The 14,294-nt window shown below is 41.8% G+C and overlaps 1 protein-coding gene across 2 annotated transcripts; it reads left to right on the forward strand.

The window, feature by feature from the left end:
* The first annotated feature begins 993 nt into the window (after positions 1 to 993).
* LOC106587314 (E3 ubiquitin-protein ligase TRIM39) lies at positions 994 to 8,717 on the forward strand. Of its 2 annotated transcripts, none has more exons than XM_014175583.3 (8): positions 994 to 1,131; positions 3,087 to 3,149; positions 3,768 to 3,862; positions 4,128 to 4,233; positions 4,791 to 4,904; positions 5,103 to 5,589; positions 5,729 to 6,053; positions 7,568 to 8,717. In XM_014175583.3, the coding sequence occupies exons 4-8, from the start codon at positions 4,169 to 4,171 to the stop codon at positions 8,110 to 8,112; spliced, it is 1,536 nt and encodes a 511-aa protein (XP_014031058.2). In that variant the 5' UTR covers positions 994 to 1,131; positions 3,087 to 3,149; positions 3,768 to 3,862; positions 4,128 to 4,168; the 3' UTR covers positions 8,113 to 8,717. The 2 variants fall into 2 exon arrangements, with proteins under 2 accessions (XP_014031058.2, XP_014031057.2); XM_014175582.3 differs by having other exon boundaries at positions 995 to 1,131; positions 4,123 to 4,233.
* Positions 8,718 to 14,294: the final 5,577 nt, after the last annotated feature.

Raw genomic sequence — 14,294 nt, forward strand, 5'->3', positions numbered from 1 at the left:
AGACAGGGCTATTCTCTGAGAGATACCGGGGCTGGAGAGACAGACAGGGCTACTCTCTGAGAGATACCAGGGCTGGACAGACAGACAGGGCTATTCTCTGAGAGATACCGGGGCTGGAGAGACAGACAGGGCTGTTCTCTGAGAGATACCGGGGCTGGACAGACAGACTGGGCTATTCTCTGAGAGATTCCATGGCTGGGAAGACAGACAAAGCTACTCTCTGAGAGATACCGGGGCTGGAGAGACAGACAGGGCTATTCTCTGAGAGATACCGGGGCTGGAGAGAAAGACAAAGCTACTCTCTGAGATGGAAGGTGTGTGTGTTTTACGAACAAATCAGTAAAAAAAAAATCCCCCAAATCCTATAATGTTTGCTCATTCCTGGTCTCAAGTAGAAATCTCTCTCTCTCTCCCCCTCTCTCTCTCTTTCCCTCTCTCTCTCTTTCCCTCTGAGATCACCTGCACCACAACACACTAGGACACACTCCGAGGCCCAGTTCCAATATGGTGGAAAGTCAACACACCCCAACAGAGCTTAAAATGGAGCCTGGAGACTAGAGTAGCTATCCACTCAAAACCAGAAGGAGAAGTAATGTCCGCAGACAAGAGATCCTGACCTTTATGGCACAGGAGATAGTGTGCTTAACAGCAGAGTCACTGGATCAAGCACAGCTGTGACTTTATTCTCTTCAGTGCTACAAATGGCATCAAGGGCCTAATGATAGGTAGTGTGAGATTGGTTTGGGATCAGACCAATAAAATGCATCCCCAACCAATCCACTCGTGTGTGTGTGTGTGTGTGTGTGTGTGTGTGTGTGTGTGTGTGTGTGTGTGTGTGTGTGTGTGTGTGTGTGTGTGTGTGTGTGTGTGTGTGTGTGTGTGTGTGTGTGTGTGTGAGAGAGAGAGAAAAGGCTTACTGAGTTAAAGTGCACAACACTCTGTATATTAGTGCTACCTGCTGGTCAGTAGAAGACACTGCAGTCTTTACCAGTCCAGTCAACTGTGTGGAGTAGAGCAGGACGCAGAATTGCATCTCTTTAACTGTCAAACTGAAAGTAAAAGTAAAGTTAAACACACCATTTTAGAGGACACGCAGTTCGATACTCCTGTTCTAATTGTTTGCAGAGATTGGTAAATAAGATGCAATAATCTAATTTCATGTTTTATTTCATGTTTTAAAGTTTTATAGAAACAATTTGTTTTATTATTATTGTCTTTCATGAAATGCATGTGCCGTAACCACCATGTGTTAAGGTATAGAGTGTAGGCCTACGTTATGTAACCCGCTAACGCAAGTATTTGATTGTTCTGATAAAGTTCTGGTACTACTGAAATGATCATTTTTGTATCCGATATGTGTAAAATGGCTATGAATGACAGTCATAGTGGAGTACATTTTGGGCTCCATTCTGTAGTTTTCAGGAGTTTCAGTATACTCACTAGGGAAAGACATTTTTCTAAAGGCGCTACAACTTGGATCTAAATAACCAGGTTTCCATCCAACCACCTGACGCATGAAAAAGGTCACGAGCGGGCTCATATATATAGAAACATGAAATGCCGATACAATTTTATAGATTCAGACAGACAAATTTGACATGGTGAGACCTTTTTGTGTAACGTTAGGTAAAATGTATAATGTGGGAAATTGCGGTGGAAACGCCTTTATGCGCAAATATTGATATATACTGAACAAAAATATAAACGTAACAGGCAACAATTTCAAAGATTTTACTGAGTAACAGATCATATAAGGAAATCAGTCAATTGAAATTCATTAGGCCCTAATCTATAGATTTCACATGACTGGGCAGGGGTGAAGCCATGGCTTCTGAGGAGCCAGGCCCAGCCAATCAGAATGAGTTTCCCCCCACAAAAAGGCTTTATTACAGGCATAAATACTCCTCAGTGTTGTGTGACACAGCTGCACATTTTAAAGTGGCCTTTTATTGTCCCCAGAACAAGGTGCACATGTGTAATGATCATGCTGTTTAATCAGCTTCTTGATATAAAACACGTGTCAGTTGGATGGATTATCTTGTCAAAGGAGAAATGCTCACTGACAAGGCTGTAAACACATTTGTGCACAGCATTTGAGAGAAAGGCGCCTTTTGTGTGTATGGAACATTTCTGGGATTTATTATTTCAGCTCATGTTGTGTTTATAATAATTTCATAACGTTGGTAGCCTACCCACACTGTAGGCCCCTTTCTGCGAGCTGTTGGCTAGAGCGCACGTGCCAAAACCAGAGTGGGCACATTTGCCATATCTCCTAAGACCGCCTCTCAACAGTTTATACATTTTTTACATAACATATGTGTATTTAGGTGAAAACATTACCTATTTTTGGGGGGCAAATATGTTGCTATATATATTTTATTGTAAGGGCAAAATTGTCCTCTTTAGTGGTTATTAGGGCACAAATATGAAAAAATGACAGTAGGTGAATAACATAGTTGCGGCATCCTGGTGTAATTTCTTGATAAACTCTTATTTAGAAACAAATATTACACAGTCCTGACAGCTCACTGAACTATTCCTGAGATATTTACTTACTAGAAAAAATGTAAATATCAAAATCACAAAAATTATCATTAATAATTACACACACTTCTTTTCAAATTTCCATCAAATGTATAATTTTGATGCATAATTTTTTTTTTAACCAGGAATATAAAGGTCACACACCCCCACACGTGTTATCGTTGAAAGCCCAGAATGTCCTGTCAAAGGGACAACAGGACTTAATACAGTGGCTTGTATGGCCTCAGAGATACAGACCAAGAACTGATGTCCACTAGAGAGGACAAAAATGGATTTCTGGGTCTACAGTGCCTTCGGAAAGTATTCAGACTCCTCGACTTTTTTCACATTTTGGTTACAGCCTTTAGGTTACAGCCTGTAACGTAATGTGGAAATAGTCAAGGGGTCTGAATACTTTCCGAAGGCACTGTATCTGTATAAGTAAAGGAATATTTATATATATATATTTATTATTGGAAATATTTACTTTACTTTGGCTTTGAGCAGCCAGCCAGCTTCTGCATACAGCCTATTCCTGTTTGACAATGGTTTCTCTTTTGCAGAGATTGAAAACATGAACAGGAAGCCTACTGAATAACCCTACAACAGATGATTTATGAGATCAGGTAAGAAGGCAGAGTTCCTCTTTAAACTAACTACAACTTATAAAGGCTTTATATTGCATACATCAAGTCTTTAAGCTCTATATAGATGATTCACAAGTCATCTATGAGCTTATGTCATACTCTATAAAGGGTGACATAACAGCCCACTATAGGGTTCATTACCAAACGTGACATAACAGCCCACTATAGGGTTCATTACCAAACGTGACATAACAGCCCACTATAGGGTTCATTACCAAACGTGACATAACAGCCCACTATAGGGTTCATTACCAAACGTGACATAACAGCCCACTATAGGGTTCATTACCAAACGTGACATTACAGCCCACTATAGGGTTCATTACCAAACGTGACATAACAGCCCACTATAGGGTTCATTACCAAACGTGACATAACAGCCCACTATAGGGTTCATTACCAAACGTGACATTACAGCCCACTATAGGGTTCATTACCAAACGTGACATAAAATTTGGTTGATAAAAAACAGCTGTGCTTTATAAAAGGAGACATAATGCAGGATTACTAAGATACAATGCTGTGTGAAATTACGTATAGATAGAGCCTTATATTGTACTGTATATATAGACATAACTGTTTATGTTTACTGGCTAGGTTTTCTGAGTGAGATCTGTCTGAGCAGTCCAGAGTCTTAAAGAGACATCAGACTGTATGGAGCCTGAGGGAGATCCTGGAGTCATGAGCAGGAGGTGAGTCAGAGAGAGGGGATGTTTGAGGGATAAACACTAACCAATGCTCAGTTTCATTCTGATAAATACTCTACAGCACAAACTACATACACAATCATATTTACAAACCACCTTACTGTCTCAGATATTGCCTTCATAATAAGAAAACATGAAACAGAATTAGGCCTTATTTTATATTCAATTTGATGTGTAGGGTCAAACAGGAAGGAGTATATTCCTTGAAATTGTCATAATGTGATGCTTCATTATTTGATGCATAGTATAGAACAGGAGAGAGTGGAGTCTCCTGCTCCCAGCTGTCTGACGATGAAGAGTGACAGGTCAATGGGCCAAGACATCAACTTCAAAATTGTAAATCTCCCTCACTCAAGGTGAGAACATTGTTCCAGCTTTAACTAATATATGCAACATATAAAAGATGCATGTTTGTTTATCTTAACCCATTATATACCAATGTCTGACAGTTGTGGGACCAGCTATGTTCTGCTCTTGGCTCAGCTTCCTGAACTGTTGTCACGTCCTGACCAGCAGAGGGCGTAATTGTGTTAGTCTTGGTCAGGATGTGGCAGAGGGTTTGTGTTTGTTAAATGTTGTGTGGGTGATTGGACTCCCAATTGAAGGCAGGTGTGTTGAGTTGCCTTTGATTGGGAGTCCTATATAGGAGTGTGTGTTTTTCTTTGGGGTTGTGGGTAGTTGTCCTTGCACTGCGTTGTATGTGCCTGCAAGACTGTTGCTGTCGTCTTTATTGTTTTTTGTCCAGTGGATACTTTACTCCTTTTTTTTTAATTAAAAAACATGAGTATCCACATACCTGCTGCGCCTTGGTCCATTCTTGAAGACAGTTGTGACATTCAGAAAGGGAAAACTAGCTCGCTGTGCTTCGCGAACACTATATTAAATCTAAGGTATGATTTTGTCTGATACATAGTGTCAAGCAGGAGAGAGTGGAGTCTCCTGCTCCCAGCTGTCTGTCTATGAAGAGTGACAGGTCAATGGGCCAAGACATCAACTTCAGAGCAGAAGTCTGTCTTCCAGATCTAAGGTGAGAGGGGGTGGTATAAAGGCCTGTCCAGAGTGACTGCAGCTAGATATATATTTCTGTATGAATTTCTGGACTAAGCAGGAGAGAGTGGAGTCTGATCTAAGGCCAGAGAGAGTAAATCAGCTGCTTTAGAAGACTGCAGTCTGGTAGAGTTTAGGAGGAAGGCCATGTACTAACACCCCCCCATCTCTTTCTCAGTGTCAGTCTGCTGACTGAGGATCTGTTCAGATGCTCTGTGTGTTCAGAGGTGCTGAGGGAGCCGGTCTCCATTCCCTGTGGACACAGTTACTGCAAGCAGTGCATCAGCACATACTGGGCCCAGCCCGACCCTGCAGGAGACTATGTGTGTCTCCAGTGCAGTAAGAGATCCAGAGTCCGGCCTGTGCTCTACACTAACACAGCCTTGGCCAGGTTGCTCCAGGGGCTCCAGCAGGCAGGCTTCAGTCCTGCCCTCCCTGCTCTGGGCTACGCTGGGCCTGGGGATGTGGCCTGTGATATCTGCTCTGGACAGAAGCTCAGAGCGGTGAAGTCCTGTCTGACCTGCACTGTCTCCTACTGTGAGAGCCACGTCAGGCACCACTACACTGTCCCAGCACTGCAGCGACACACCCTGTCTGAGGTCACTGGAGACGGGGGACACAAAGACCACAATGGCAACGCTGGACAGACAGAGAGCGTCATAGAGGTGCTGTCATTAACAATACACTATGTGAAATGACTACAAACACTTATCTACAAGCACTTCTAACACTATTAGAATGAGATGAACTGAACTGTGAATGTATTATATTACCTGAACTGTGTGTTTCATGTTTTCTCTTAAGGAGGAGGAGAGAGAGAGTGTCTCTAAAAAGAGGAAGATAATAGAAGTTAAAGAGGAGGAAAAAGATTCTGATGAGGAGATTTCTGATCGGAAGAACATCTCTAAGTTATACTTGGAGCAGGAGAACTCTAATCTTAAACATGATGTTCGTGAACTCAATAAGAAGAATGCTGTGTTAAAACAAGAGGTAACATTTGAGAAAGAACTGATGAACATCAGAAGTGCTGACATGAATAAGATCATAGCTACTCTCACCTCAGACCCACAGCAACAGAGAGAGGCTGAGTATGTGAGAAGAAACCTGAAGAATATGACCATGGACTATGGTTAGTATGACAATAATGACTCCTTAAAGTGACAGTTTAGATTCTTTAAGGTAGTACTAGGTTATTAGATAGTATTGTTAACAGGTTCTTATGAATGATAGTTCAACACTCATGGAGGTTTTATGACTGGTTTCATAAAGATGTTATAAATGCCTTATGTATACCCCCTTCAAGTAATGTGTTACCTTTCATTTTTTTGATCTTGAAACAATCAGAAAATTATTGTCTAAGTCCTGTATGTTACTCTGCAGTTAGACTCAACAGTCCTGTATGTTACTCTGCAGTTAGACTCAACAGTCCTGTATGTTACTCTGCAGTTAGACTCAACAGTCCTGTATGTTACTCTGCAGTTAGACTCAACAGTCCTGTATGTTACTCTGCAGTTAGACTCAACAGTCCTGTATGTTACTCTGCAGTTAGACTCAACAGTCCTGTATGTTACTCTGCAGTTAGACTCAACAGTCCTGTATGTTACTCTGCAGTTAGACTCTACAGTCCTGTATGTTACTCTGCAGTTAGACTCAACAGTCCTGTATGTTACTCTGCAGTTAGACTCTACAGTCCTGTATGTTACTCTGCAGTTAGACTCAACAGTCCTGTATGTTACTCTGCAGTTAGACTCAACAGTCCTGTATGTTACTCTGCAGTTAGACTCAACAGTCCTGTATGTTACTCTGCAGTTAGACTCTACAGTCCTGTATGTTACTCTGCAGTTAGACTCTACAGTCCTGTATGTTACTCTGCAGTTAGACTCAACAGTCCTGTATGTTACTCTGCAGTTAGACTCAACAGTCCTGTATGTTACTCTGCAGTTAGACTCAACAGTCCTGTATGTTACTCTGCAGTTAGACTCAACAGTCCTGTATGTTACTCTGCAGTTAGACTCTACAGTCCTGTATGTTACTCTGCAGTTAGACTCAACAGTCCTGTATGTTACTCTGCAGTTAGACTCAACAGTCCTGTATGTTAGACTCAACAGTCCTGTATGTTACTCTGCAGTTAGACTCAACAGTCCTGTATGTTACTCTGCAGTTAGACTCAACAATCCTGTATGTTACTCTGCAGATAGACTCAACAGTCCTGTATGTTACTCTGCAGTTAGACTCAACAGTCCTGTATGTTACTCTGCAGTTAGACTCAACAGTCCTGTATGTTACTCTGCAGTTAGACTCAACAGTCCTGTATGTTACTCTGCAGTTAGACTCAACAGTCCTGTATGTTACTCTGCAGTTAGACTCTACAGTCCTGTATGTTACTCTGCAGTTAGACTCAACAGTCCTGCATGTTTACTTCTGTTGTGTATGATAGACAGCAGAAGGTTTATGCACACGGTTTATACAACAACTCTATCTAGAGTGCTTACATGAATACATTACATTAGATGTCATACCTTTTGCAAAATAGCCATATGTCAGAGAATAATGTATTATACAGTAAAATGTAGTTCCCCAGACGTATGTTATATATCCAGTGATATTTTGTAATTCTAATAAAGTGTGTGTTTCTCTCCACAGTGGATGTGACTCTAGATCCTGATACAGCACATCCTAAACTCATCCTGTCTGAAGACAGGAAACAAGTTAGATGTGGAGACATATGGCAGCATCTCCCTGACAACCCAGAGAGGTTTGATATCTCTGTCTGTGTCCTGGGAAAGGAGGGCTTCTCCTCAGGGAGATTCTACCATGAGGTGCAGGTGAAGGAGAAGACTGGCTGGTCTTTAGGAGTGGCCAGAGAGTCCATCAACAGAAAAGGGACGATTTACCTGAACCCTGAGGATGGATACTGGACTGTGATGCTGAGGAATGGAGACTACTGGGCTGGTGCTGTCCCCCCTGTCCCCCTCTACCTGAAAGAGAAGCCCCAGAAGGTGGGGGTGTTTGTGGATTATGAGGAGGGTCAGGTCTCCTTCTACAATATAGAGGCCAGGTCTCATATCTACTCTTTCACTGGCTGTACCTTCACTGAGAAACTCTATCCATTCTTCAGCCCTGGTAATAATTACACTGGTAGAAACTCATCCCCACTGGTCATCACTCCTGTAGATGTCACTGACTGACTGGTTTATACCAAACATTGAAATACTGTTAAAATAACTGATAATGTAATAGTGACCAAATAATGTAATAATTATTTATAATGTAATACATATTACATAAATCAGCAGATCATGTACTAACATTTTACATTGATAATGTAATTATTCAATTCCAGTTATTAATGCAGTAACAAATGTCATAAATAAGTATTGTAATCAGCACCAATTTATTTTGTGGATAAGGTTATCATTTCATGTGTTAACATAGTAAATCACAGTTTACCAGTGCTGGTCATCTTCTTCATAATGTAATCCAATAAGACCTACCTGTCCATCTATCTCTGTGGACCATATCATCTTAGTGGACGAGATCCATATTCTTCTTCCTGATATAACATGACATTGGGAAGAATGAAAACAGTCCAATAAATACAACAGGAAGCCCAGGTCTGTATGCACTGTCATATGTTCAGTAAACCTCTGAAATTAGATTATTACATGATTTACTACAACAGTGACTTTTTGTCCTGCATGTTAATGGTTCTTACTATATTTTTGTTAAATACTTTTTTTTGCTGTTGAACTGCAAGGAGAGCTTGCAATAAATCATTTCATTGTGTTGTGTACTACGCTGTATCCTGTGAATATGACAGTGAACTTTGATTTGAATTGAGCAATCAGTTCAGCATCAGTAATGTACAGGTAACTGCCAAAATGAAAGAAACACCAACATAAAGTGTTTTAATAGGGCCTTGTGCCACCACGAGCCAGAACAGCTTCAATGCATCTTGGCATAGATTCCACAAGTGTCTGGAACTCTATTGGAGGGATGCGACATCATTCTTCCACAAGAAATTCCATTATTTAGTGTTTTATTGATGGTGGTGGAAAATGCTGTCTCAGGCGCCGCTCCAGAATCTCTCATAAGTGTTCAATTGGGTTGAGATCTGGAGACTGAGACGGCCATGGCATATGGTTTATATCGTTTTCAAGCTGGTCAAACCATTCAGTGACCAAACCATTCAGTGACCAAACCATTCAGTGACCAAACCATTCAGTGACAACTCGTGCTCTGTGGATGGGGGCATTGTCATCCTATGGGGACATAGCCATGGTAGCCAAAATAATGTTTTGCTCAGCATTTTTACACATGACCCTAAGCATGATGGGCTGTTAATTGCTTAATTAACTCAGGAACCTCACCTGTGTGGACATACAGTACCTGCTTTCAATATACTTTGTATCCCACGTGTACTCAAGTGTTTCCATTATTTTGGCAGTTACCTGCAGTGCTTGACTTGGGCAGGAGTTCACCTGAGCTGAGTACCGGCACCTCAAATGTTCTACTTGAGCTCCTGTACCTCTTATAGAATATTAGCTCCAAAGTATTGTGGAGTTCCTGCACCTAAATATAAACAGTACCGGCACCAAAAATGAGTACCGGCACCTATTTCAGTCCAAGTCGAGCAGCAGTTAATTACCTGTAGTTTTCAGACAATCGACCATCAGCAGTAGTGAAGGCAGGTTTTCTATGTCAATGTTCAGCCACAAGATGGTGATGTTTCCCAACAGTCCATTAAGTGCAATAATGTTCTTAATGCTCACCGGAGCAACATTGCAGTAATGTTGTTATATAGCTTTGAGAATACAGATGAGGATAACATATCACATCCTAAAGTCAACCTTCAATTAAAACCCTTATTGGAAGAGTGTTTTTCAAACAAGATTTAAGAGATTGCCATTTGGTTTCTGCACACACACACACACACACACACACCTAGAACCAGTTGGTTTCATGCTGGGCTTAGCAGGCTGGGCTGTTAGCATCATTGATTAGCCACCTAGAGTTTTCTTATCTTAGAATCATCACAGCGCATCGATCTCCAGCCTCCCGAGAGAGATCAGACTTCACTCAGATAGACACTGTTATTAATGTGACTGAGGAACTGCTGGGTAGAGGTGGATGGAATCTGAGGGGAGGGTTACCTACTCAACCACCCCATTCATAGTGTGCTGTCTAAAGGAGGATGTATTATATTGGAGAGAGGTCTGGTTTTGATGTTGATATTTACACTTGTAAACTGAATATGCCTTTCCTAATAAAGTTGTTTTGAATTTAATTGACTCTCAACTCAGAGGATAGTCCTTCTATCTATCTCTACCTGCCCTCTCCTTCCTTCTCTCTCCCTCCTCTCTCCCGCTCCCTCTCTCCTCCCTCTCTACTTCCCCTCACTCTATACCTTCCTTCTCTCAGCCTATCCCCTCTCTTCCCTCCCTCCTCTCTCTAAAGGCACTGTCGCTGATAGAGTGGGTGTCTGTTTAGCCTAGTGATGACTCAGACTCAGTGCCCTCTATGGGAAAATTGCTGTTGTTAACAACTGTAGAGACATGAGAAAGTCACTGTTGTTAACACAACTGTAGAGATACATGAGAAAGTCACTGTTGTTAACACAACTGTAGAGATACATGAGAAAGTCACTGTTGTTAACACAACTGTAGAGATACATGAGAAAGTCACTGTTGTTAACACAACTGTAGAGAGACATGGGAAAGTCACTGTTGTTAACACAACTGTAGAGAGACATGAGAAAGTCACTGTTGTTAACACAACTGTAGAGAGACATGAGAAAGTCACTGTTAACACAAATGTAGAGAGACATGGGAAAGAAGCTTAGATTAAGAGATAATGACGCTAATCAAACTGAAAGAAACTCAACTGCTCGATATTCTCTCATCAACTAATATAAACTCTCCAGTCGTTCATCATTCCACGTCACAGTGTGTGATTACAGAAGTATGTGGTGTCTAAGGATGGGCTGTTTGTTCTTGTGTATTTTCTCTTCTGTAACACAGAACAGCTGCTCTTCTGTTACATAGTTTTAGTCACTAGTAGTCACTAGTTGTCACTAGATGGTCTGGCCATGCAGGAAGAACAGAAGTGACATCAGACTTGTTGATGTACTTCAGCTAGTTGTTCTTTGTGAAGCGTTAGCTTTATAGTCCAGGGGTAAGGGGTTAGGATAAAAAGGTAAGAGTTGGACTCCTAATTCAACCTTATTGGAGGAGAAGGTCCATGGTCCCTCCCCTGAGATATTATTGTCCAATGTGTTTTGAGAAGGAGGTGAGCAGAGAGGATGTGAGGAATCAAGTAAAAATGAATTGAGAGTCTTGGGGTTAGCTTATTTAAAAGGCCATTTTCTGTTAGATAGCGTCATAGTCTGTTCCTCCAAGCACGTCTCCATAGTAACGACTCTCAGAACAGCTGAGCTCCATCAGATAAACACTTCCAAATCCTGACAGCATTGGCTGACATCACTGACCTGCCGACCAGTCACGAGTGGGGCTTCTTATGATACACACAAAGGGAACGTTTTGATGTATGAAAATGTCAGCAAATTAATCTGTGTATTTTCTGTTTAAATACATCACTTCAGTTTAACATGTTTTGCTTTTGATTTCCACTTCTTCACCTTTGTCACCTGGAGACCACAGTGAGGTTTGTTGTCTTTGTCACCTGGAGACCACAGTGAGGTTTGTTGTCTTTGTCACCTGGAGACCACAGTGAGGTTTGTTGTCTTTGTCACCTGGAGACCACAGTGAGGTTTGCTGTCTGTCACCTGGAGACCACAGTGAGGTTTGCTGTCTGTCACCTGGAGACCACAGTGAGGTTTGCTGTCTGTCACCTGGAGACCACAGTTAGGTTTGTTGTCTGTCACCTGGAAACCACAGTGAGGTTTGCTGTCTGTCACCTGGAGACCACAGTGAGGTTTGTTGTCTTTGTCACCTGGAGACCACAGTGAGGTTTGTTGTCTGTCACCTGGAGACCACAGTGAGGTTTGCTGTCTGTCACATGGAGACCACAGTGAGGTTTGTTGTCTGTCACCTGGAAACCACAGTTAGGTTTTTGTTGTCTTTGTCACCTGTAAACCACAGTGAGGTTTGTTGTCTTTGTCACCCGGAGACCACAGTGAGGTTTGTTGTCTGTCACCTGGAAACCACAGTGAGGTTTGTTGTCTTTGTCACCTGGAGACCACAGTGAGGTTTGTTGTCTTTGTCACCTGGAAACCACAGTTAGGTTTTTGTTGTCTTTGTCACCTGTAAACCACAGTGAGGTTTGTTGTCTTTGTCACCTGGAGACCACAGTGAGGTTTGTTGACTTTGTCACCTGGAAACCACAGTTAGGTTTTTGTTGTCTTTGTCACCTGGAAACCACAGTTAGGTTTTTGTTGTCTTTGTCACCTGTAAACCACAGTGAGGTTTGTTGTCTTTGTCACCTGGAGACCACAGTGAGGTTTGTTGTCTTTGTCACCTGGAGACCACAGTGAGGTTTGTTGTCTTTGTCACCTGGAGACCACAGTGAGGTTTGTTGTCTTTGTCACCTGGAGACCACAGTGAGGTTTGTTGTCTTTGTCACCTGGAGACCACAGTGAGGTTTGTTGTCTTTGTCACCTGGAGACCACAGTGAGGTTTGTTGTCTTTGTCACCTGGAGACCACAGTGAGGTTTGTTGTCTTTGTCACCTGGAGACCACAGTGAGGTTTGTTGTCTTTGTCTATGTGATTATATTTGTCTACATGATGTGACTGTCACTTCTTTGCATGCGTGTGTGTATGTTCGTGTTCTTATACGTTTGTGTGTGTGTGTTTGTGACGTTAATTGTCACCTCTCTGTGAATGGTCTGTCACCCCAGTACAGAACATTGTCCTCTCCTATCAACATCAGGGAGAGAGGAGGAGGAGGATTACAGGAGGGAGAGGGGAGAGAGAGGGAGAGAGACACACACTGCTGTGTAAAAGTATTTGCCTCCTTTCTGATATTCTCTATTTTTTGCCTATTTTTGATACTGAATGTTATCAGATCTTCAACCAAAACCTGATATTATATAAAGGGGACCTGAGTTTACAAATAACACAACAATTATATACTTATTTCATTTATTTCATTTAACAAAGCAACACCCAATTCCCCCATGTGAAAAAATAATTGCCCCCTTACACTCAATAACTGGTTTTCCCCCTTACACTCAATAACAGTTTTTTCCCCCTTACACTCAATAACTGGTTTTTCCCCCTTACACTCAATAACTGTTTTTTCCCCCTTACACTCAATAACTGTTTTTTCCCCCTTACACTCAATAACTGTTTTTTCCCCCTTACACTCAATAACTGTTTTTTCCCCCTTACACTCAATAACTGGTTTTGCCACCTTTAGCTGCAACGACTGCAACCAAACGCTTCCTGTAGTTGTTGATCAGCCTCACATACCTGCAGAGGAATTTTGGCCCACACTTGCATGAAGAACTGCTTTAACAAGCATGAACTGCCATTTCAAGTCCTGCCACAACATCTCAATTTGGATTAGGTCTAGACTTTGACTAGGCCATTCTAAAACTTCAAATGTGTTGCTTTTTAAGCATTTTCATGTAGACTTGATTGTGTGTTTTGGATCATTATCTTGCTACATGACCCAGCTTTGCTTTAGCTTCAGCTCACAGATGGATGCCCTGACATTCTCCTGTAGAATTATCTGATACAGAGCAGAATTCATGGTTCCTTCTATTAAGGCAAGTCATCCAGGTCCTGAGGCAGCAAAGCATCCCCAAACCATCACACTACCACCACCATGCTTGTCCGTTGCTATAAGGTTCTTACTGTGGAATGCAGTGTTTGGTTTTGACCAGACATAATGGGACCAATGTTGACCAAACAGTTGACTCAAGTTTGCCAAAAAGCATCTGTAAGCACCTGGATGATCATCAAGACTCTTGGCAGAATGTTCTATGGACAGATGTGTAACTGTTTGGACGACTTGGGTCCCATTATGCCTGGCGAAAACCAAACACTGCATTCCACAGTAAGGAACCATGAATTCTGCTCTGTATCAGAGAATTCTACAGGAGAATGTCAGGCCATCTGTCTGTGAGCTGAAGCTGAAGTGCAGCTGGGTCATGCAGCAAGACAATGATCCAAAACACACAATATACAGTCGTGGCCAAAAGTTTTGAGAATGACACAAATATTAATTTTCACAATGTCTGCTGCCTCAGTTTGAATGATGGCATTTTGCATATACTCCAGAATGTTATGAAGAGTGATCAGATGAATTGCAATTAAAACTCTTTAGGGATAGGGGGCAGCATTGGGAAGTTTGGATGAAAAGCATGCCCAGAGTAAACTGCCTGTTACTCAGGCCCAGAAGCTAGAA

This window comes from Salmo salar, chromosome 26 (assembly GCF_965601325.2).
Source record: "Salmo salar chromosome 26, fSalSal1, whole genome shotgun sequence".
NCBI classification, from domain to species: Eukaryota; Metazoa; Chordata; class Actinopteri; order Salmoniformes; family Salmonidae; genus Salmo; species Salmo salar.